The sequence below is a fragment of the Garra rufa genome, chromosome 13 (assembly GCF_049309525.1).
Source record: "Garra rufa chromosome 13, GarRuf1.0, whole genome shotgun sequence".
In the NCBI taxonomy this organism is placed as follows: domain Eukaryota; kingdom Metazoa; phylum Chordata; class Actinopteri; order Cypriniformes; family Cyprinidae; genus Garra; species Garra rufa.
In genome coordinates, this window is record NC_133373.1 from 36,336,099 (window position 1) to 36,362,388 (window position 26,290).

At 33.4% G+C, this 26,290-nt stretch overlaps 1 protein-coding gene across 1 annotated transcript; it reads left to right on the forward strand.

The window, feature by feature from the left end:
- Positions 1–301: 301 nt before the first annotated feature.
- On the forward strand, positions 302–26,290 carry slc35f1 (solute carrier family 35 member F1). The gene is made up of 7 exons (XM_073852789.1): positions 302–428; positions 4,782–4,909; positions 12,645–12,804; positions 13,406–13,562; positions 15,963–16,015; positions 25,982–26,136; positions 26,276–26,290. The coding sequence occupies exons 1-7, from the start codon at positions 302–304 to the stop codon at positions 26,288–26,290; spliced, it is 795 nt and encodes a 264-aa protein (XP_073708890.1).

Consider the following 26,290-nt stretch of genomic DNA (forward strand, 5'->3'; position numbering starts at 1 on the left):
ATAACTTTGTAGGACCTAAAGTATTTTTCTGAAGAAAACAACTAACAAACAACTATCACTAAACCAAAAAACAAACCAAAAAACACAGTATTAAGAATCAGGTGTATGTAACCTTTTAAGTGGGGTATTTTTATAAGTTCAGTTATTTTCTCATGTGGACTATATGTAAACGTATTTGTGTGAAATATTTTTTCATGTTAGTAATAAATAAGAAACAACGTGCATTTTATATGATCTCTCTTATTTTGGTCAAATAATTAACATTTTGCAGATTCTGTAAAATTTTGACTTCAACTCTATAATGGATCTTGGCTCTTTTCACATCTCTTTCCTAAAATCTGAGACCATCCAGCAGCAGGTGTCCATCTCAACTTTGAGGACATATGGGCTCCGCGCTGCCAGTGTGAAGAAGAGTCGTCTGTCGAGAGGTCCATCTTTAGAAATGGAATGGGATTATTATATGGTCTCTCAGAATGACCTGTCTTTAAGAGTAATTTTTCCTTCCTTATTCGACCAGCACTATGATGACATCTCTGTCACAGCTGCTGCCTGTGGTCATTGCGTTAAAGTCGATATAATGGCACACACCATTAACATTCTCACGAATGGGAGGTGGGAATAGATAATATGATTCGAAAGCAAAATGATATTCCTCATGGAGAATGGTTCAGTGTCATATATCCCTATAAAGCTGAAAAATCGGTCATCATTTTCATCCACATGTCATTCGAAACCTGTATGATTTAAATTTTTTTTACTACCTGCTTACAGTGTGTAGAAAAAGCAGTGTGAACAGAATTTTATTTTATTTTATTTTAAAATGTTATAAAACACAGATCGGAAGTCTAATATAATCGCATATCTATCATCAGAGAGATTTGAGATCTTACATGCTGTTTCTATCATATTTCCAGTGCTTTTATCCTCTGTTGTTGTTTTCAGATGAATCAGATTTAAATTACTTTTCTCCTGACTGTCAAATCTGACCCCAGTGAGAGGTATCCGCAAATGTTATCCGATATTGAAACATTAAAATTACACATACAGCGCAAAGCAATGCATTTTAATTTTAATAGATTGAATAAAAAAATATCTTCTTAAACCTTATTAAAAAAATGTTTTAGTTTATTTTAGTTTAGTTTATTACCAGTCTAAATAAGAAAATATTTCAGGTAATATTTCACCATAGTTAATGGTGGTTAATGGCTATTTTGATGATGATTTTTGGATCATGGTTTTCTTTTCTTTTCTTTTCTTTTCTTTTCTTTTCTTTTTCTTTTTCTTTTTCTTTTTCTTTTCTTTTCTTTTCTTTTCTTTTCTTTTCTTTTCTTTTCTTTTCTTTTCTTTTCTTTTCTTTTCTTTTCTTTTCTTTTCTTTTCTTTTCTTCCCAGTCTAAATACAAACAATTTTAAGTAATATTTCTCCATAGGTAATGGCTATTTTGGTGTCGATTTTTGGATTATTTTATTTTATTTTATTTTCAGACTAAATACAAACTATTTCAGGTGATATTTCTCCATAGGTAATGGCAGTTAATGGCTATTTTGGCTGTTATTTGATTTGATTTGATTTGATTTGATTTGATTTGATTTGATTTGATTTGATTTGATTTGATTTGATTTTATTCCCAGTCTAAATTAAAATATTTCAGGTAATATTTCTCCATAGGTAATGGCAGTTAATGGCTATTTTGATGTTTTATTTTATTTTATTTTATTTTATTTTATTTTATTTTATTTTATTTTATTATTTTATTTTATTTTATTTTATTTTATTTTATTTTATTTTATTTTATTTTATTTTATTTTATTTTATTTTATTTTATTTTATTTTATTTTATTTTATTTTATTTTATTCCCAGTCTAAATTAAAAATATTTCAGGTAATATTTCTCCATAGGTAATGGCAGTTAATAGCTATTTTTTTATTTTATTTTATTTTATTTTTTTCCCAGTCTAAATTAAAAATATTTCAGGTAATATTTCACCATATTAATAGCTATTTTGATGGTGATTTTTGGTTTATTTTATTTTATTTTATTTTATTCCCAGTCTAAATAAAAAAGATTCCAGGTCAGCTTCCGTTTACAAATTATTTGAGATCCGCTGACTTTGATTATTAATAACATTCAAGTTTAGTGATTGAATGTGATTCTAGAAGTAGTTTATGGCTATTTTGATGTTGATTTTTGGAGCATGACTTGCTACAATCTGTTATTCCCTTTAATTGCACAATAAATTATTGTACCAGTGTCTTTCATACAATCTCAGTAGATAATGGATTAAATTGTTTACTTCTTAACATAGAGTTAAGTACATTTAGTTTATTACAGTCACAGCATACGGATGAAAGCCAACACTTGACATATGTTTTCTTTATATTCCGGCGGCTCATTCAGTAATCTTTAGTTTTTTTGGTCTGCAGATGTTTGCTTGACTTTACCACTTGTCCTTAACTTTCATTTCCTAATTAAATTTAAGACTGTGGAAGTTGCCAAAGCATTTGTTTTGTGTTCGATTAGATTAAAGCAATTATCTTTATTTTCTGATTCTTAGTCTGCTGCTCGGCAGAGCAGGTGCTTTTTTCAAAAGCCCTAGGACATGTTGAAAAGGCCTGATGAATTGATTTATAAGGGCTTACAAAGAAATCCAATCCATTGTCAATTAAAAGTTTCTAGAATATGTCAAGAATAAGTTTGTTCACTGCAGAGTTCGTGTTCACTTAGAAAATCAAAACAAGTGAGAAGGACACTTGGTGATCAATGATCACGTTTCCACTTTCCTCATTTTAAAGTAATATACATAATGATGAAACTAAGTATGTGTGCAAAGTTAGAATGTCTGCAAGGACTTTTGTTCTTAAGTTCTGTTCATCTTGTTTTTTTACCTGCAGTGCTTCTGCTGTTAGGATTCTATAGAAAACTGATATTTATTCCAAGAACAGCTTTGCTGTGCCAAAAGAATACTGCAGTATTTTAATAAAAAAGAAACGGGCTGTTCTATTTTATTTCCTCAACGTTGGATCAGTAGACAAGTCTGTAGACCTGTTTGGTTAATGTGTAGTTTCGTGTAAAAGAACAAACAAGCTTATTTTTATTTGGATCTTTCTTATAATCTTCTAAATAATCTTGTATTTTGCTTATGTATTGTACACTTCTATATCTCATGAACCTACAAAATGTGGATTGTGGAAAGTGTTTTAAGTTGAACTCTGACATCAGAAGTCTCTCATGCTCACCAAGGCTGCAATTATTTAATTACAAATAAAGTAAAAGCTGTAATATTGTGAAAACTTGTTACAATTTAAAATAACTGCAAATTTTAAAATATAATTCATTCCTGTGATGCAAAGCTTAATTTTCAGCATCATTACTCCACTCTCAGAAATCTTTCTAATATGCTGCTCAAGAAACATTTCTTTTTGTTGAAAACAGTTGTGCTGCTTAATATGTTTGTGCAAAGTATGATATATATGATATAAATAGTTCAAAAGAGCATTATTTCATATAAAAAATACAGTTAAGGTCAAAAGTTTACATACACTTTTCAGAATCTGCCAAATGTTAATTATTTTACCAAAATAAGAGGGATCATACAAAATGCATGCTCTTTTTTATTTAGTACTGACCTGAATAAGACATTTCACATAAAATACATTTACATATTTTGTATTTCTTCAGACAGTTTCTTTCAGGTCCCACAAATTCTTGGGTTTTTCAGCATTTTTTTTTTTGTGTATTTGAACCCTTTCCAACAATGACTGTATGATTTTGAGATCCATCTTTTCTCTGAGGAACTATTATGCAACTATTAGAGGAGGTTCAAACACTCACTGATGCTTCAGATGGACACATGATGCATTAAAACTTGAATTTGAAGATCAGGGTAAATTTAACTTATTTTGTCTTCTGGGACACATGCAAGTATGTTCTGTAGCTTCAAAGGGGGATCTACTTAATGAAAAAATATGATATTTAGGCAAAATAAGAAAAATGTACATATCTTCATTCTGTTCAAAAGTTTTCACCCCCAGCTCTTAAGGCATGGTTTTTCCTTCTGGAGCATCAGTGAGCGTTTGAACTTTCTCTAATAGTTGCAACTGAGTCCCTCAGTTGTCCTCAATGTGAAAAGATGGATCTCAAAATCATACAGTCATTGTTGGAAAGGGTTCAAATACACAAAAAAGGCTGAAAAACCAAACAATTTTTGGGACCTGAAGGATTTTTCTGAAGAACAGCAGGCAGTTTAACTGTTCAGGACAAACAAGGAACTCATGAACAACTATCACTAAACAACAAAACACAGCTGTGAATCATTAACAACACAGTATTAAGAATCAAGTGTATGTAAACTTTTGAACGGGGTCATTTTTCATAAATTCAACTATTATTTTCTCTTGTGGACTATTATGTAAACATCTTTTATGTGAAATATCTTATTCAGGTCAGTGCTAAATAAATAAAAAAAAACATTTAAAAAATGCATTTTGTATGATCCCTCTTACTATCTCTTATTTTGGGAAAATAATTAACATTTTGCAGATTCTGCAAGGTGTATGTAAACTTTTGACCTCCAAGATTCCAGGATTGTTCTGCTTGTTTAAACTCAAACTGATGATTTTAATAGCTGCTTTAGCCTAATTGACTAAAAATTCAACCGATTGACTGTTTTTTCCCCAAACAGTTTTGTACATAAGTTTGTATTGATCGTGTAAAACGGATTATACCACAGGAGACTCTCTTAATAAGTGAATTCACTGTGTACCTTCATGTTTTCCCACAGGAGAGGAGAATCTGCTGGCGATACTGAAGAGAAGATGGTGGAAGTACATGATTCTGGGATTGATTGATATAGAGGCCAATTACCTGGTCATCAAAGCCTACCAGTACACGACACTGACTAGCGTTCAGGTATATTAATGTGTTTACAAGTCTTTTTGAGGGAAATAAAAGACTAAAAAGATTATGAAACGGCCCAAGAAGCAAAAAACGCACTGGCTTGGGGTTTTCTTTGAGTCTGTCCGATTGGCAGTTAAATCTCGCCTGTTTGCTTCACATTGTGCTTGTCATTTAATCTTCATTACAGTGCTGCTAGTGCTGAAAGAGCCTTATTCACGTCAACGCTAATGGTGTTTGATTAGTGGCCAGAGGAGTTCTCAATGATTATTAGAGATTCCAGCAGAGAAAAGGATTGATTTTTTTTTCACTCCTCACTCTTCTGTTGCAACCACCGACGGTCATTACGACCGCCCTTGTTGATGCAAAGACTGTCATCAGCTATTTGTTAGCGAACGTACTGGCATCCAGTCATATATTAGCATAGTCTACCCTACCATTAGACACTTAAAGAGACTTTTATCAGATCTGCAGGCGTAACTGAGAGGATCAGCTCTGATCAATAAGGATTTTATAATGTGCACAAAAAAGTACATGTCTTAAAACAAGACGGAGTGGTGTTGTTATTGATTTTTTTTTTGTGATAAGATCCCATAGCATTATGATAGCACAGGAATACAGGTGAATACAGATGCGGTTCGATTTTGTAAGCTCCAAAAAACACAAACAAACACCATGCCCACCTTAGAGTTTTTGTGGGTATTGATTGCAACTGTGCAAACCCCTATTTGCAGTGTCTTTGCTAATTAACGTTCCTGATTATTGTTTGTAAAAAGAAGTTCGACTTAAATGCAGTTTTTGCAACAACTTAAAGGGATAGTTCACCCAAAAATGAAAATTCATGTCGTTCCAAATCTGTAAGACCTTTGTTCATCTTAGGAACGCAAATGAGGATATTTTTGATGAAATCCAAGAGCTTTCTGGTCCTGCATAGGCAGCACCACAACTACCACGTTCAAGGCCCAGAAAGGTAGTAAGGACATAATTAAAATAGTCCATGTGACATCAGTGGTTCGACCTTAATTTTATGAAGCTACGAGAATACTTTTTGTATTATTCAACAATTTCTTCTGTTCTGTGTCAGTCTACTCACACATTTACAAGAGTACCGCAACACGTGTGTGTGGTGCTGGTTCAAATAATTAAAGCTGGGCAAAAAATTGCAAGTCATCCTCTCTGTCAAAATCGTCAGACTTGCTTAAAAAGACTGTTTGTCGGATTTCATTAAAATATCGTAGTTTGTCTTCCGAAGACGAACAAAGGTCTAACGGGTTTCGAACCCGTTAGAGGGTGTAGTAATTAATGACAGAATTTTAATTTTTTTGCGAACTATCCCCTTAAAAGTGAAATGTCCAGTGAGTGTGTTTATCCAAAACAGATGAACATGAATTTGGCAATGTTTTATTATGTTGGTTGTTGCATTGCAACGTTTTGAAAATTGAATTTAAAAAAGCTTAATGCTTTATTGTGAGAAAGTACCATATCATAAACTTTACACTAAACTAACCGATAGTGTTAACTTAATCAAACATGAGATAAAAATGCATTTGCTGAAGCAACAATGACATTTTAGATTGTTTCTAGTCATTGAGCTCATTTACTTGGCTTTGAACGCTATGTATCGCAAGTGCAATAATGTACCGGGTGCATTACTGAGCAAGTTTACTACATAAGAAAAGCTTAACATGTGAAACTAGTTATGTGATGCAAACATCAAAATGTATTAGTTTACAAATTATGCACTATGGCAAAACTGTTTTGCAAGAAACTGCAAAATTCTTAATTATTTTTTAATCTATATTCCTTGTCCTTGTTATAATTTGTGTAAAAAGGAGCAAAAGTTGTTGTCGTTTTACTGTCAATAGTGCTCACTTCATCTGGAAACTGCAGTAAAGTATATGTATTAGTACATATACAAAAAAAGAATGTAGGTAAAGGTACATTTTTATGCTTTTGCACATGATATTTTTTAGTCTACACACCTGTCTTATTCACAACCCACCCACTATCCAGGTTAATCAGGTGCAAGCATTTTAGTCAAGTCATTTGCATACTTGTTTCAAGTTCTTGTGGTAATTTACACATATTTACAAACAAAAAGCAGTCAGTGCATGTAAATAAAATGTTATTTATTATTATATATTTATGTGTCATTATAAAATATATTGAAGCAAATTCACTAAACAATTGCTAAGCTTTGTGGTCTTCCAGTGCACAAACGTGCATCTAATTTACAAATTTGGGAACATATTATTATGTAGGCTGTTGTATATATTGCATCATTTTGGAAATTAAATGTCCAAAGTCATGCTTAAAGGTTAATGCACTATTGTAAAAAAAAAAATTATATATCGCCTACATTCAACCTTACCGATAGTGGTCACAAAATCAAACGTGAGATAAAAATGCATTTGCTTAAATTTGATTGCATCAAAATCGATATTTTTACAACACTAAGAAGGCTCGACACACCATGAAACTTTGCTCGAAGTATCGCCTACACATGAACTCGAGCATTGAGAACATTGTTTGTGTACACAGAGTTTGCTAAAAAGAAAGGTTTTGAACAACTCACTTTCACTGTTTGAGTTTCCGCTCGCAGCAGTCTTGTCAGTCAAGAAGTGTCGATCTCAGAGTGCGAGGAGAGTAAAGATGGATAGAAAGAAAGTATATTTCCATATAAATGCACGGCTAATTTGTTGTTTTGTCGCAAGTGAAAAACAATATTAACCTTCTAGTTGTAAAAAGAGCCTCATATAAGCCTAATATTTCGTCCTATGGAGTCCATTCATTCGCATTCGGAGATCGACACTTCTTGACTGGCAAGACGGCTGCGAGCGGAAACCCAAACCAAACAGTGTAAGTGAGTTGTTCAAAACCTTTCTTTTTAGTAAACTCTGTGTACACAAACAATGTTCTCAATGCTGGAGTTCATGTGTAGAGACCCAGGCGATACTTCGAGCAAAGTTTCATGGTGTGTCGAACCTTCTTAGTGTTGTAAGAATATCGATTTTGATACGCTCAAATGTATGCCCCTAGTACTCCCATTCTCCGGCCATTGACCACAAAACGAAATCACGGTCAATCTCAAAAACGGCTCGTTTGTCATAATTATGCTTTTAGATATAAGTTTGTCTCGTTTACAGTAAAAAAAACTGCCCAGGTTGCATTTTGGCAATAGTTATCGTTTAAGTCTTTTTTGTTTTGAATGCTAATTGCTAAATTTCTTTAATGAACTGAGGGAAAACAAAAGCATACAATGCATGCAAATAAACAGCGTAATTATTGTGAATTTCAAATACGACTTTTTCTGTGGAACAGAAATATTGTGGAAATATTAAAGCTGCTTTAATGTATACATTGAAACTGCATGATCGCTGGCTGTCAAGTTAAGTTGCAGCTTAGCTTAGTTTATTAAACACAATAAGTGAGTTTTCACATGGATTCAAATCTCAAGTAGAAGGTTCAACAGTTGAGCCCAAGCCTCCGTTACTAATTCCAAAACATCACTGTAGGACTAGTAACAAAGGAACTAGTAACAAGCTCAGCAAATTTTCAAATAGACGTAATCTTTATTAACAAACAGCATATTAGAAGTCTAAACAAGTACATTCTCGCCTCAAAAACTACATTCCATGACACAAAACCATTATTTTTTATGAAATTAGTGGATTTGGGCGTTTACCATAACACTTACTGTGAGAAATACCGCAAAGAGTTCTGTTATCACTAAAATATCACTCTTATGAGCCAATCTGATTCAAGGACCAGAAAGTACTGTTGTATAATACAGTATATTAGCTCAGAATCTGAATTATCCACTTGCAGGCAATTTACATAGTCTGTATTGAACTGCCATGTTGTTTGGGTTATGTTTTATCTCGCCTAGGGCACCCAGTGTGCCAGAACTGGCTTAAAATAATAGGTACATAACATCCCTCCACACTTGCACTGATTTGTTTTCAAGACTCTCTGCCCACTGCGACCAATCAGCAGGTACCCACGGTTCAGCACTTCTCTGGTGTCTGCGCAGCACAACCTGTGCCCCTGACTTTAAAGCATTATCTGTCTCTGTGTTCCCTACCCTGCACAAAAAAGAATTAGACTCTCACCATTGTACAGTTCATACTGCTCAGAGCCATGGAGACTGCAGCGTCTCTGATCAGACAGTGGAACCAGACGCTCATGCAGGTCAGTCAAACACAGGAACCCTGAAGCATGCCACCTGAGTTCCTAATTATTTCTACTGCATTGGTGTGCAACCAACTTTAATATAAATACTGTAGATGGGCGACACTTTGTTTTAGAAGGTCAGGTGGTTTTAGATGAGCAAGCTATGGAAGCTTGTTTCTGGCATGGGATGAAAAAAAAAAGGTCATTTGACTTTTTTCCCCAGAATTCTAAGTTTATAAAGTTTGTAACTGCATTTTTTTTTTTTTAATCTCACAATATTGACTATTTTTTCTGAATTCTTGCAATTATGTAGGGAAGCCTGTTTTTGGCACTGAATAAAAAGTGAAAAAAGGTTATTGCCGTAATTTTTTATCAGAATTGAGTGATATAAACTCAAAATTGTCAGAATTATGAGATAAAAACTGCCAGTTTTCTCTGTTTTTCGAAGAAATTGCATAATAAAAACTCTTAATTCTGACTTTTTTCTCACAAATGCGAATTTATATCTCACAATTTTGACTTTTTCCTTGCAATTCTGACTTTTTTTCTCAAATGCAGGTTTATATCTCGCAATTCTGACTTTTCTTCTCGCAAATGCGAGTTTATATCTTGCAATTCTGACTTGTCTCGCAATTCAGATTTTTTCTTTTGCAAAATTCAGATTTTTTTCTCGCAATTCTGACCATTTTTGTCGCAAATGCAAGTTTATATCTTGCGATTCTGGCTTTTTTCTTGCAAATGTGAGTTTATATCTCGCAATTCTGACTTTTTTTAAATAGTAATTCTGACTTTTTACTCGCAATTCTGACTTTTTTCTCAAATGCAAGTTTATATCTCACAATTTTGACTTTTTTCTCGCAATTCTGACTTCTTTCTCGCAACTGTGAGTTTATATCTCACAATTCTGACTTATCTTGCAATTAAGATTTTTTTTCTCGCAAAATTCAGATTTTAATTCTTACTATTTTCTCACAAATGCAAGTTTATATCTCGCATTCTGACTTTTTTCTAGCAAATGCGAGTTTATATCTCACAATTCTGGCTTTTTACTCTCAATTCTGACTTTTTACTTGCAAATGTGAGTTTATATCCCACAATTTTGAGCAAGTTTATATCTCACAATTCTGACTTTTTTCTTGCAATAAAGTAAGCTTGAATTGCACTAATGGTAGGAAAATGTCTTATTACATAATTTATATAGGTCAGGGAGTATGATTAAATGTTTTTTTTTTTCAAAGTGTAATTATTTTGTTGTTAAATTGACACTATGTTTATATAATATTTTTTCAGTAAGTTTATTACAATATTGTATTATAATATCAATCAGTTTAGGTGCTCAGATGTATGTGGTATATATTTGTGTTTCATAATCTCATTAAAATTGTTAATGTCTAAGGTTGCTGGCTAGAAGAACACTTTTCCTTCAGTGTAACGTCTCCTGGGTTCAATTTGTAATTAAAATAAACCAAAACTTCAGCTGTATATCATTGGATGAAAATGAGCAACATTTGTTTGGAACTGAGCACAGTGTGCAGATGAGCAATAGATAAGTGAAAAACTGTCAGATTTATAACTAGATCCGCACTAATGACAAACAGCAAAACATTAAAAACATTTAGATTTCAGCACTGACACTTATTACAACACTCTCTAATGAACTGAAACCTCTTGCTTGAATTTTTTTTCTGTTAGATGCATTTATTAATTTAACATACTCTTTTTTTGACTTGCCAACGAGAAACTCTACAGTTAACATTAAGTGCATTGGTATTTAAAAAGTGTTACTAATTCGCTGTCATGTTAAGATTCTGAGAAGTTATATGACTTTTATAAAACAATTGTTAAAGAAGTTAACATTGAGTTATATGTATGAAACGGAGCTGTTTTTGCTCTATTGCTTGCTGTTTCATTACTGAATGATTCTGTTTTTGAAATATTGATTCAATTTGAGTTAATGATTCAGTTCCTTTGTGAATCAGTGTTCGATTTTATGAACGATTCAGTGACTCGCTCATTAGGTCGCTTATCGCTACCTATTGGTGTATTGATGCAACACTAAGAGTCTTATCTATCCCACATAAATGTATCATAATTTACAGTGTTAACATAATAACTGGTTTTGCGGTTAACTATTGATTTTTTTTAATGGTACATCAGTAAATTGTAGACTCAAAAGAATCAAATAAAGTCACAAACAGAAATGTGGTAAACAGCTAATGAACAAGCCAAAGCTTTAACAGAACTAGTGCATTTTCAGCTCTAAAAGAGCACCATTTTCACATTTCTAGTCTAACATGATAGCTTGTTTGATGAGGTCAGTCGGGTTTCTGCTCATCCCACACTGGAGCGCATCATGTTTTTGCTGTTCTCCGTGTGAAGAGATGCTTCCTACCTGCCAAAATTTTGCGTGCCATTTCCCCTGTGGTTCACAACGAGTGTATTTTAACATTTTTATATAGACGGTAATGAGGTTTCACACCGGCTCATCAATATTAATAGGCAGTCATGCCGAACCATGCGATGGAGCCGCTCTTTAAAACGTTTGCCCATTAAGAGTAGATGATAACTTGTTATAGATGGTCATGGTGTTGGCTGAGGTCCAGAATGCAAATGTCTTGACTAATTCTGCTTGTATTTTCTCTACTTTTCTCTTTTTCGTTTTATCGACTGAGCCAAATAATGTGGAGTTTGAACAAATGTATCTGATTTTGGTGCATAAATGGAGGCGTTGTATAAATTTTATGACCTCATTATATCTCTTGTGTGTCCTTCAGTCATTGAGGCCTTATGAAAAATGTATTTCCTCTAAACTTTTCAGTACCTCGCTAGAGGAATATGAATAGGTTAGAGCTGAAAATTGGATCAGTTAACTCAAATATGCCCACTGCAACATCACGGCAGAACTATTTAAATGAGTTCAGAAATTCCACACTTCTATCCAAGGAGGTTTCTGGTGAAAGTTATGAACCAGCATTGAAAAATAATGAATTAAATAAATGCTTCCCTTTAAGTACTTGAGCTGAATTGAATTTCTGTGCTGTGAGGAGTTGAATCCAACAGAAAGTTGGTTCTATCTATCTATCTATCTATCTATCTATCTATCTATCTATCTATCTATCTATCTATCTATCTATCTATCTATCTATCTATCTATCTATCTATCTATCTATCTATCTATCTATCTATCTATCTATCTATCTATCTATCTATCTATCTATCTATTTTTATATTTTACTGTCTATCGTTTTATCTATCATACTATTCTATCTTTCATTCTGTCATTCTATCTATTTATCATGCTATCTGTTGTACTATCAATCTTACTATCTGTCCTACTATCTATCTGTTGTACTATCTCTCTCTCTCTCTCTCTCTCTCTCTCTCTCTCTCTCTCTCTCTCTCTATATATATATATATATATATATATATATATATATATATATATACTTAATTTAACTTCAGGAATTTAATTTAAAAATGCCTATTGTGAATTATTTTCATCTTGTATGAATATGGGATAAATGTGTGCATGTTTTAGATTTTTATTGAGTATATTTAATTTTTATGTATTCCACAGCTACTGGACTGCTTCGTGATTCCTGTGGTGTTGCTGCTGTCATGGTTCTTCCTGTTAGTCAGGTATAAAGTGCTGCACTTTGTAGGCGTGGGCGTATGTCTCCTGGGCATGGGCTGCATGGTGGGCGCTGACGTCCTGGTGGGCCGACAGCAAGGCCTCGGTAAGTCCTCGTCCCTCACATTGCTGTGGTACATAACCCTCTCTCATTTCCCCCTGGGTGGTGTTTTGTTTCACGTGCAGCCACAGTCCAGACATTACATCAGTGTAAAGCACTGCCCAATCCTCTCGAGAATCCTGGATCATGCCGATTGATTCAGTTTCAAAGTCCATTATTAAATATGAATGAACAGTAGGGGCTTGTCCATACAGTTTCACACACAGCTATCCCCACGGGGCGGTCTAATGAAAATCACACTAATTTGCAGCGATTCTGCTGTTGTTAATGTTGTCTTTGAATAATTTACCTACCGCTGGGTGAATGTTACATTTACATTTATGCATTGGCAGATGCCTTTATCCAGAGTGACTAAGCGTGCATTCAAGTATACATTTTATCAGCATGTGTGCTCCCTGAGAATTGAGATTTCTTACACATGCATTGCTTTGCTTTTGAGTTCCAGAATTTATTATTTTCATTCTCATTGTTTTTGAGTGCTTTTAAGTTTTTTAGCATATACTGTTTATATCCAATAAGCAACCTGGTAGACCAGATAGCCAATATGTGTATTATCTAATACAAGGCTCATATCTGTTCCTTATAGGGGACCATAAACTCTTAGGGGATTTATTGGTTCTTGCGGGAGCGACGCTCTATGGAATCTCCAATGTATGTGAGGAGTTCATTGTAAAGAACCTGAGCCGGGTCGAATTCCTGGGAATGATGGGACTCTTTGGCTCCTTCTTCAGTGGTATCCAACTGTAAGTCCCTTATTATCAACTTTTAAAGACCAAATAATTGTAATTGTAGATTGTAAGTCTCTTAGCTTTGATGCCGTCAATATGCTAGGATACTTACAGAACTTGACAAATGAACTATTACACTTATATTTTTAAGAAAATTATTTTTTTTGTCTCTTTAACATGACACGGTGTTTTAATGACTGTAATTTAGGGATGCATATTATGTACTACCATTGAAAAGTTTGGGGTTAGTAAGATTTATTTAAAAAAAATATTACTTTTATTCAGCAAGGATGCATAAAATTAAATAAAAATTCTAATTAAATTAAAATTAAATTAAATTTGAGATTTAAACCACCTGAAAGCTGAATAAATAAGATTTCCATTGGTGTATGGTTTGTTGGGATTTGTTGGGAACAACAACAAAAAAAAACGCCAATAAAGTCCAAATTAAGTTCTTAGCAATGCATATTACTAATCAAAAATTAAGTTTTGATATAGTTATGGTAGGAAAATTTACAAAATATCTTCATTGAACATGATCTTTACTTAATATCCTAATGATTTTTGGCATAAAAGAAAAATTTATAATTTTGACCTATACAATGTATTTTTGGCTATTGCTACAAACACACCCGTGCTACCTAAGACATATTTCCATAACATATTTTATTGATATTAAAGTTCACATCCAGAATAAAAATGTTTACTCACTCCCATGTCATCCAAGATGTTCATATGTTTCTTTCTTCAGTCACAAAGAAATTAGGTTTTTGAGGAAAACATTCCAGGATTTTTCTCCATATAGTGGACTTCAATGGGGATCAACGGGTCGAAGGTCCAAATTTGCAGTTTCAGTGAAGCTTCAAAGGGCTCTAAGCGATTCCAGCCAAGGAATATGGGTCTTATCTAGCGAAACGGGCATTTTCCAAAAAAAATAAAAATTGATATGCTTCTTATACACACATGCTCATCTTGCACTAGCTTGACTTCACACATTACGTTGGAAAGGTCAAGTGTGACGTAGGTGGAAGTACCAACCTTAGTAAACAGTGTTTAAAAAGCAAACATGCAAAGAAAGTCAAACGCACTTTACAAAAAAAGGTAAAACAACAATGCTTAATGATTTTAAAGTTGTAGGAGAAAATTTGAGTTTTTCGCACCTACCCTACCTTTGTGAACCGAAGTCAACCTGTTAATCCTCATTGAAGTCCACTATATGAAGAAAAATCCTGGAATGTTTTCCTCAAAAACCTTTATTTCTTTTCGACTGAAGAAAGAAAGACATGAACATCTGAAATGACATTGGGATACGTAAATTATCAGAATTTACCAGTAACTGATGATTATTTAATGCTCTAGCAGGAGAGATCCCCTTTACTTGGTTTTCACAGAAACGTAATGATTTTTCTAGTTGGACTGCGATGCCATCCACCTGCCGTCATCCTCAGATCCTCCTCACAGTTTGACGTATTACACAGCCTGCGTGTTTAATTATCATTTCCACCAGAGCCGTTTGGATCTGCGGCACCACATATCCCAGCTACTTCCAAGCGTGAGCCAGCTGGAAGGTTCTGGTCTCGCGTCTTTTTTATCCATCTGCAAACGAGGCCCATTTGGATGGCCACAAACATACAGCAGCTCCAGCTGGAGTCGCATTCTCATCTAACACCTTTATTCCCCCGTTGCCGAAGCTTCAGTGTGCTTTAACATCTATATTTGTGGCGTATTTACATAAACGCCAACAACACTGTTTATTCATGCCAGCTGGGTGTAATTATGCTGAAAGGCATTCATATCTGACAGCGGGATGGAATTGTGGACGACAGTCAAGCCTTGCATGCACTTAAAGTCTGACTGCTTCATAAAGGGCTCTGGAGGAAGCGGCGTGACAACCTCACTGGATCTGGAATATTCTCTCTCAGTCTCTGCCTGCATCAAATAGTTTCATCTGCAGGCTTCAGGGCTTCAGGAACGGTCTCCCGCTGATGCACCTCTAGACGCTGTCGGCCGACGAGACTTGTAACCTTGGCAACAGATCATCAGTGCGGCCCTGTGACGGCTCTACAGAGGTGTCACACGGGGCCGGAGGATTGTTTCCTGTGCGGCTTTAATTGTGCGTGGGGGGGATGGGATGACCTGTCATTGTTAGTAAGTCGGAAAAGCTCATACAGAACCGGCCGCGTGTCACTGGAATCCCTCGGACTGTGCAGGAGGGCTTCAGGGGAGATTGACCGCTCTTTGCTCAGGCTGGCTGGATTTGTCACGCTGCCCGTTGTTGCCGAAATTGCCCACCTGTCAAAATGAAGCATGCTGTCGAGACTTCGGCACTGTCGCTATTTATCTTTTATTGACGTTCTGGTTTTTCCCCAGCTCAGCTGTGGCTGATGTGAGTTGTGCTGTGTTTCTGTTTTTCAGGGCCATTATGGAGCACAAGGAACTTTTGAAGGTGCAGTGGGACTGGCAAATCGGTAAGCTGCTGATTTTGACGGTTTTCACGCTTGGTTTGATTGCTTGATCCCAACCTGAGTTGAATTCAATCATCCTCTCCCTCCCATTGGTCTCTTTTCACAATGTACCACTGACACCGAAAGCAGTTTTACTGTAAATAACCCTATTCTTAGCAAGTATTTCATCTATTTTCCAGTTTAAATAAAAATTACTTAAAAAAAACTTAAAACTTAACTGAAGATTTTAAGACATGTCTTTAGAAAATGCATCTTTCAGGGTTTCGGTGAGTCATTAAAAAGTCGTACATTTGTCATCCAAGATGTTCATGCCTTTCTTTCTTCAGTTGTAAAGAAATTGGTTTTTGAGGAAAACATTTCAGTATTTCTCTCCATATAGTGGACTTCAATGGTGCCCACGAGTTTGAACTTCCAAAATGCAGTTTAAATGCAGCTTCAAAGGGCTAAAAGGCTCTCTTTTATTAGCTAAATGATCGGTTATTTTCTGAAAAAAAAAAGAAAGAAAAAAGAATTTGTATACTTTTTAAGCTCAAACGCTCGTCTTGTCTAGCTCTGCGTGAACCGGTCCGAAAAACTCCCATCTCATTTTCTCCTCCAACTTCAAAATCGCCCTACATCGCTGTTTTACCATTTTTTGTTAAGGGCGTTTGACCACCTTTGCATGTTCACTTTGTAAACACTGGGTTGGTACTTCTGCAGCGATGTAGGACGATTTTGAAGTTGGAGGAAAAAATGAGATTTTTGTTCTGGAAGTGAACTACTTCTTTAAGACCATAAAAAGTCTTATATTTCTGCCCTACCAAAAGCACCATCTGCTGGCAAAGAATGAATTTGCATCTTTCAATAATCCTGTCTGCTGTTTTTGTTCAGACCAATGTCAAAATCAAACCATGTTTTTATGCTGCAAACACGAAGAGTTGTAAATGTGAATTGGTGGATCGACACAAACAATTAAGAAATTAAAAAGTGTTATTTAATTCATATAGTAATTGATTGATAATAGTTTAAATAAATATAATAAATAATATTTTTGATAATTTTTCTTTAAAATGCTTGAAAGGCTGAAACGTGAAATTAATTTTTATTAAAAAAATTCTTTCAGTGAAAACCTGTAAACTTCAGTGCTTCATGCTTTTTACAGTCATTTTACAGTTTTCTATATTACTATATATTATATATTTTTAATTATTAATTATGATATATGAATTTTATTTGTGAAGGTCTTAAAAAGTTCTTTAAACTATTACATATCTATCTATTCATCTATCTATCCATCCATCCATCTATCTATCTTCCAGTAAAAATATTTAGAAATCTTTGAAACCAGATAAATATTCCAGAAAAGCAGCTCTGCAAAAAACATGTGGCGCTGAAAACTTGAGTAATCATCCTGAAAATTCAGCTTTGCCATCACATGAATAAATTCCATTTAAAAAAAAGAAAATAACTATATTTCCTACCACCAGAACAGTTTCCGCTATTTAATCGATCGAGTCGTGTTTTTTTTCTGCCCATATTTCTAACAAGAATTCAATTTCCTTTGTCAACCGGTAAGCATTTTCCATTTATCTTGGGAATCTTTTGTGACAGATCTAACAAAATATGCCTCATCAATAGCGGTTCGTTTCCTCAAATTAGGCTGGAGAGCTTTCATTGCAAATATAAATCACAAAGTGCGTAAACCACACTCCAGACGCCCGCTTTCAAGGGATCTTGTGTGCAACCGAGTTGAGAAAACAGCTTTCATAGCACTGCACTCAAATATACAGAGGTCTGGTCTTGAAACCTCCTTAGAAACAACACCAGACAGCTGTGAACGGATGGGGCTGATTAAATATTGCTGCACACGTGCTGCTGAGCTCAGGGAGAGATGCTGGAGCAGCAAAACCAGAAGATGTGACTTTCAATTTGACTTCCTCACAAACGATAACAGGCATATTTAAACTGTTGACAAAAGACAATTAAGAAAATTAATTGCATATGCAGTCCGTGACATCTCTACCCCGTGTATAAATACACACGCCTGTGCAACTTCCTCTTAGAAAATTAATGCACAAACACAAAAACAGATTCATTAAAATAATAAGCCACTCCAGGCAGTGCGTTACAGTAATTTTACTACTGTTACTGTTAAACACATCTGATTAGAAGTCATTACAAAATATCATTCGGTTTGTAATCCCATTTAGATGAGACTTGGCAAAACTAGCAACCTCAAATGCAGTGTATTTTTATGACCCAGGAAGTCACTTAAGTTTAATCCAGATTGATGCGGCTTGATGAAGTGTTGAGAGGCCGTGCCAAAGGCAGCATTTGGGTTGGATCCCAGGAGGATGCTGGCTTGTCACAGGGACATTAGCAAGTCTAGAGTCGCTTGAGGGGGCAACGTCATTAACTGTCAGGGCTGTTGCAAGTAACGCGCTTCATGCCAGAAGAAGGAACGTCTCCCGCCAAAACTGTGATGCCCTTGAAAAATAACGAGGGCATGTTGATGACAATGCATTAGTTATGTTGCTGCCGTCCTTGACTAAGAATATGAGAAAATTTATATTTATTTACGTATCATTGCATGCATTTTATTTATTAATATACAATGACTTCAGAAGTATTTGGGTGCTTAAAGGAACACTCCACTTTTTTTGGAAATAGGCTCATTCTCCAACTCCCCCTGAGTTAATAAGTTGATTTTTACCGTTTTGAAATCCATTCAGCCGTTCTCCTGTTCTGGCGATATCACTTTTAGCATAGCTTAGCATAGATCATTGAATCCTATTAGACCAATAGCATCACATTAAAAAATGACCAACGAGTTTCCATATTTGTTGTATTTAAAACTTGACTCTTCTGTAGTTATATCATGTACTAAGACCGGTGTAAATGCAAAGCTGCGAGTTTCTAGGCTGATAAGATTAGGAACTACACTTCCATTCCGGCGTAATAGTCAAGGAAGTTTGCTGCCGTAATATGGCCGAAGCAGGCGGAGTATTATCAGAAATGAGTTCCCAGCTAGTTTAGCATTTGCACATGTGCTGCGTGGTATTACTGCTCCTGCTTCAGCCATATTACGGCAGCAAACTTCCTTGACTATTACGCCGGAATGGGAGTGTAGTTCCTAATCTTATCAGCCTAGAAAATTTAAGCTTTGCATTTCCACCGGTCTTAGTACACGATATAACTACAGAAGTGTCAAGTTTTAAATAAGACAAATATCGAAACTCGTTGGTCATTTTTGAACGTAATGCTATTGGTCTAATAGGATTCAATGATCTATACTAAGCTATGCTAAAAGTGATATCGCCAGAACAGGAGAACGGCTGAATGGATTTCAAAACGGTAAAACTCAACTTATTAACTCGGGGGGGAGTTGGAGAATGAGCCTATTTCCAAAAAAAGTGGAGTGTTCCTTTAAAAGAATAGTTCACCCAAAAATGAAAATTTGATTAAAATGTACTCAATCTTAGGCTTTCCAAGATGTAGATGAGTTTGTTTCTTCATCAGAACAGATTTGGAGAAATCTTGCTCACCAATGGATTCTCTGCAGTAAATGGGTGCCGTCAGAATGAGAGTCTAAACAGCTGATAAAGACAATAATCCAAAAGTGAAGTAATACACAAGATGCATATTTGTAATAAATCAATCTTTAAGATAGTTTTAAAATCAAGCTGCTGCTTTCAGCTAAAAGATGAGACCTATATCCATAATTTTGCTTTCTCCAGTGAAAAATTCACAGAAATATGCACAGATCAAGCACTGTTTACAAGTGAAAACAGTCGAAAAACAGATCTAAACAAATATGTCAGTGGATTTTGTTGTGAGAGAACGACATGGACTTTTTCACTGGAGGAAGCGTTATTATGCATTCTGGATTCTGGACACTCATGTCACCTCTGAGCCTCATTAAACATATGAAAGGTAAAAACAAAGGTAAAAACTAAATTCCCCTGTGAATCACTTTAAGGAGTCAAATATCACCTCGTAATGGGAAGGCTAATTTTTTATCAGATTTTTTGATTATTGTTTAGAATGTGCTCCTAAAATTTTGACTGTGCTCCAAAAAAATTTAAGTTAGGAGCTCTTGTGAAAAGTAAGTGTAGAGCCCTTTAAACAATGTCTTAATGATGGATTTGTTTATTATAAACATGCAGCTTTTCATTTCACAAGACATTAATTGATGGATTGGAGTTGTGTGGATTACTTGTGGATTATTGAGATGTTTTTATCAGCTGTTTGGACTCTCATTCTGACGGCACCCATTCACTGCGAAGGATTCATTGGTGAGCAAGTGATGTAATGCTAAATTTCTCCAAATCTGTTCTGATGAAGAAACAATCTCACCTACATTTTGGATAGCCTAAAGGTGAGTACATTTTCAGCAAATTTCTTGAACTTCTTTTTCTTGAATTTCTTTAGCGTTCTTTTGCATTAGAAAATGAATGTCAAAAATTGGGTTTTATTTTAAGGAAATAAAGGCTTTTTTAAGCATAATGCTTCAATAAACTTGTTATTAAATGCAATGCTATGCATTTTAAAGTGTTAATTAAAGTGAAAATTCACCCAGAACTTAAAATTCTGTCATTAATTACTTCTTCATTCATCTTTGGAACACAAATTAGGATATTTTTGATGAAATCCAAGAGCTTTCTGACCCTGCATAGACAGTGCAACTAAACCACGTTCAAGGCTCAGAAAGGTAGTAAGGACATTGTTAAAATAGTCCATTAATTTGTGATCTGAAGAAGAAACAAGGTCTTATGGGTTTGGAACGACATGAGGGTGTCGTTTCTGTCAAATTATTGACAGAATTTTCATTTTTGGGTGAACTATCTTTAAGTTTCCAAAAGTGTCCAAATATATTTTAGATTTATAATTTGCTTTTATATTATTTTTGCCACTACTACAGTTGAGGTCAAAAGTTAACATCCCCCTTTCAGAAATGTTCATTATGTTATTTTACCACAATAAAAAGGATCATACAAACTGCATGTTATTGTTTATTTAGTACTGACCTGAATAAGATATTTCTCATAAAAGACGTTTACATATAGTCCACAAGAGAAAATAGTTGAACTTATAAAAATGACCCTTTTTAAAAGTTTACATACACCTGATTCTTAATACTGTATTTTTGATAGTTTAGTGATAGTTGTTTTCTTCAGAAAATAGGAGAAAATAATAGTTGAATTTATAAAAATGACCTGTTCAAAAGTTTACATACACTTGATTCTTAATACTGTGTTGCTATCTGAATGATGATGATTTTATTTATTTTTTGTTTAGTAATTGTTCATGAGTCTGCCTGCTGTTCTTCAGGAAAATCCTTCAGGTCCCACAAATTCTTTGGTTTTCCAGCATTTTTGTGTATTTGAACCATTTCCAACAATTACTATATGATTTTGAGATCCATCTTTTCAGGAACAACTGAGGAAACTATTACAGAAGGTTCAAATGCTCACTGATGCTCCAGAAGGAAAAATCATGCAAGAGCCAGGGGGTGAAAACCTTTGAAAAGAATGGAGATGTGTACATTTTTCCTTCTCAGTGTGAAAAGATGGATCTTAAAATCATACAGTCATTGTAGAAAGTGGTTCAAATACACAAAAGTTCCGGAAAGCCAAAGAATTTGTAGGACCTGAAGGATCTTTCTGAAGAACAGCAGGCAGTTTAACTGTTCAGGAAAAACAAGGGACTCATAAACAACTATCACTAAACAACAACAACAACAACAACAACAACAACAACAACAACAAAGCACAGCTGTGGATCATTCAGATAACAACACAGCATTAAGAATCAAGGGGATGTAAACTTTTGAAACATTTTTAGAAATTTATCTATCATTTTCTCTTGTGGACTATATGTAAACATCTTTTATATGAAATATCTTATTCAGGTCAGTACTAAATAAACAATAACATGCATTTTGTATGAACCCTCTTATTTTGGTAAAATAATTAACATTTTGCTGATTCTGAAAGGGGGAATGTAAACTTTTGACCTCAACTGTTACTCTGCTCTGGCTGAATCATTAGTTAGATTTGTCAGATCCACGCTTAAATCCATTTAAAAATGTTGTCATCACCTCCAATTAATGATAGAAGTTTTTAACAGGTTTATTTCAGCCTTTTTTTTAACAGCGTCACATTAAATCCTCGCCTACAGATAGATCTGAACTTCCCTTGAATAGCAGGTGACAACTTATAATTCTCTGATGTGCTACATCGCCAAACAGTGTTAGCAAGGCATCTGAATAAGTTATGAAGCCTTCTGCTCAGCTTCGAAGCCTCATAGCCTGAGAACCAACAGCAGCGAGCTCTGAAATATATAGTGTGATATAATCCTGACATTGATTTGTCCTTACCGGGTACAAGCTGATTATTTGTTGTTACCTCAAAGGTTGCAGAGTTGATCCTGTACAAGGGTTGGGCGATGTCTACCAAATTGGCATCAGAGGATGTCTACAGTGAAACATTGGCTATGAATCCATATTCGGAAATGCACAGTGGTGCGCTTTCGCTCCTCCATAAAAGCCTAATTTCACATGCAAATCATGAAACGGGACATGCTTGATTTATTAATGTTTCTTTGATTTTGTGTTTTTAAAAGCACAAAGGAAAATTTGCACTGTTTTGTGTATGCGCTCAGAGACAGAGCAGAACACGGACATGTAAAGTTATCTTTTAGCTCAAGGTGCGCGCCTAAAAGGTCAAATACACCCAAAAATATTTCAAAATGAGGCGCTTGGTGATTATTCATGTAAACCCTTGTCAGTTATGTCTTAAATGATCATAAACAGTTGAGAATGAAAATACATGTGTAACAGTATATTGGATCAGTGTGGCTCTTAAAGCGGCAACAAATAATATTCCTTCTGCCGTCTCTGTGCTTAATATTAATAAAATGTAAAAATACAAAGATAAAAATCACTTACTGTTACAGCAAAAACAGTAACATTTTGAAATATTTTTACTATTTTAAGTAACTGCTTTCTATTTGATTATATTTTAAAATGTAATTTATTCCTGTGATTTCAAAGCTGAATTTTTAGCAGTCACACAATCCGTCAGAAATCGTTCTAATATTCTCATTTGCTGCTCAAAAAACATGTATTATTATTATAATGTTGAAAACAGCCGAGTATAATTTTTTCAGGTTTCTTTGATGAATAGAAAGTTCTGAAGAACAGCATTTATCTGAAATAGAATAGTTTTTTTTACATTAAAAATGTCTTTATCATCACTTTTGATCAATTTAAAGCATCCTTGCTAAATGAAAGTATGCATTTCTATAATTAATATGTGTTTGCTTTCTAATGGTATAGTGTATAATAGAAAAATAATGATCTTTGGATCATTCTATTCATCAAAGAATCCTGAAAACTTTTAAATATTGATAATAATACTACTAATAAATGTTTCTTGAACAGCAAATCAGCATATTAGAATGATTTCTGAAGGATCATGGGACACTGAATACAGGAGTAATGATGCTGAAAATGTAGCTTTGATCACAGAAATAAATTACATTTTAAAATATATTTAAATAGAAAACAGTTATTTTAAATAGTAAAAATATTTCCAATTTTTACTGGTTTTGCTGTATTTTGAAGCAGAAGAGACTTTTTAAAAATCATTAAAAATCTTACTGTTCAAAAACTTTTACTGGTAGTGTACATACAGGTTTTGAACATTACAGTATTAATATTTGTAATAGGACAACTCATGAATTATTATTATTATTATAAGCATTTATTTTTTTTAGATCCTGAGTATTTTTTTTTTTCGATAATCAATATTCTTCTTCTTCTAGTGGTCTCAGTTTTTTCTCCCTATGCTTTTCTCTTATATTTCCCAAACCCAGATGGGAAAAATATATTAAAACATAAAAGAATTGTGCACTTCACCTACAGAAGGGAAATTGGTGACTTGGTGGGATGCCAGACAGGAAGCAGATTTTGTTAGCATTGTCTGCTTTTTCATTTCAAAACAAATTATCATTATCTGTCTCCATTTCTGCTGCGTCTCCATCTGCTGGAATAAAAGTTGTGTCCTTTACAAACGCATTTTGAAATGAATGGCCTGAGAAAACACAAGTGAATAATTAAATTTTTTTGTGCCATCCAATTCCATTACGATTGTGCTGGATGAATTATGAGCAGAATATCACAGCTGCTGACTTTCTGTCCTCCATGACACAAACAGCTGAATATTGTGCTGCACTCCTCACTGGTTTTAGCTGTGGCACAATATGAAGCTGGAATATAATAGAAGCTGTTTACAATGTTTTCTATAAAGCCTGTATATATAATGCATTATATTGAGGTATTTGTAATAGCATGTCAAATTGTAACCACAGTTATCATTTGCTTTTACTTATAATACATTCTATGTTTTAAAGAACCGCCTTGAATAGGTATTAAGCATTATAAATAAGAAATCAGGTACAGTAATTATTCCAAAATAAACCAGATCAAGACACAGATGCAAAGTAGGTTAGTGCAGTTCATATGAAATATTGATTTGAGTTAGAATTGTTTTATTATGTGAGAAAAAAAAAAGATTTCAGAGTGATATAAAGGACAAAAACTGGTCTTTTAAAGTTTAGCAGTCATGTAACAAAAATATTTAATTGCAGAATATCATAATTAACCAATCAGAATCAACAGTATAATAACGTATAATTTTATATAATTATGAAATAATGCAATATAAAAAACATACACCAATACATTCCAAACTCTTATATTATATTATATTTTATTATATTATATTATATTATATTATATTATATTATATTACATATTCAGCTCATTAAAAAAATATATACTTGTATATACTTTTTTGTGATTTATTATATTGTTAAATTACATGTCATTATTATCGTTTTTCTAAGTAATATAAATAATAAAAATAGTAGACCAATACTGTCCTAACTATTATATTATATTATATTATATTATATTATATTATATTATATTATATTATATTATATTATATTATATTATATTATATTATATTATATTATATTATACTATATTGTACTATATTATTCAGTATTTTTTTAAATATATATATACTTAAAATTTTTAAATACTTTCTAAATTATACTTTTTTATAATTTATTATATTTTCATATTATGTTATAATTATATTATATTATATTATATATTCAGTTTATTTAAATATATACTTTATTATATATATCTTAACATTTAAAATACTTTTTAATTTATATATATATATATATATATATATATATATATATATTTTTTTTTTATTGTTATATATGTATAATTATTATAATTTTTATGAAGTAATATAAATAATAAAAATATTAGACCAATACTGTCCTAACCATTATATATTATATTATATTATATTTAGTTAATATTTTAAAATATTTACTTGTATTTTTTTTTATTAAATTTTTTTAATTGTACTGTTTATAATTTAGTATATAATGTTATATTATATGCGTCATTATTATAATTTTTATGTAGTAATATAAATAATAAAAGTAATAGACCAATACATTCCAAACTATTATTTTATATTATATTTTAAATTCAGTTAATTTGTTAAAATAATTTTAAAATGTAAAATTTTTAAATGTATTTATTTTTTACTTTTTTTCTAATATATTATGTTATATTATATGTTATTATTATAATTATGTAGTAATATAAATACAAATAATAGATCAATACATTTCAAATTATTATATTATATTATATTATATTATATTATAGCATATTATAGCATATTATAGCATATTATAGCATATTATAGCATAGTATAGTATATATTCAAAATCATATATTTTTTAAATATATACTTTACTTTTAAGGTTGTTGATCAACATTTTTTCCCCCAAAGATTAAGGATCTTTCTACAGTGACTTTTTTTTTTTCAAGTATTGTTCAGATTTTCCATATAGTGACTGATGTGGCTGTACATCTTTATGTCCTCTCAGGGCTGCTGTACATTGGATTCAGTGCGTGCATGTTTGGCTTGTACAGCTTCATGCCAGTGGTAATCAAAAGAACCAGCGCCACAGCGGTGAACCTCTCTCTGCTGACGGCCGACCTGTACAGTCTCTTCTGTGGCCTGTTCCTGTTCCAGTACAAGGTTAGATATCCTCTCTCTCTCTCACCTCCTCAACACCACCATCATCTGTATGTCTTTACACCTGCTGTCATTTTACTCACTTGCCCCATTTTTTTCCTCTCATGAATTTTGAGCAGAATTTCTGTGCTCTCCTTCTCAGAGAAGGCCTCTTTGA

Excerpts from the sequence above, each read along its gene's own strand:
- slc35f1 (XM_073852789.1), top strand. The coding sequence starts at position 302 with ATGGATCTTGGCTCTTTTCACATCTCTTTCCTAAAATCTGAGACCATC. Across the intron at positions 429-4,781 it reads GAAGAGTCGTCTGTCGAGAG|GAGAGGAGAATCTGCTGGCG; the intron begins GTCCATCTTTAG and ends GTTTTCCCACAG. Across the intron at positions 12,805-13,405 it reads GGGCCGACAGCAAGGCCTCG|GGGACCATAAACTCTTAGGG; the intron begins GTAAGTCCTCGT and ends TGTTCCTTATAG.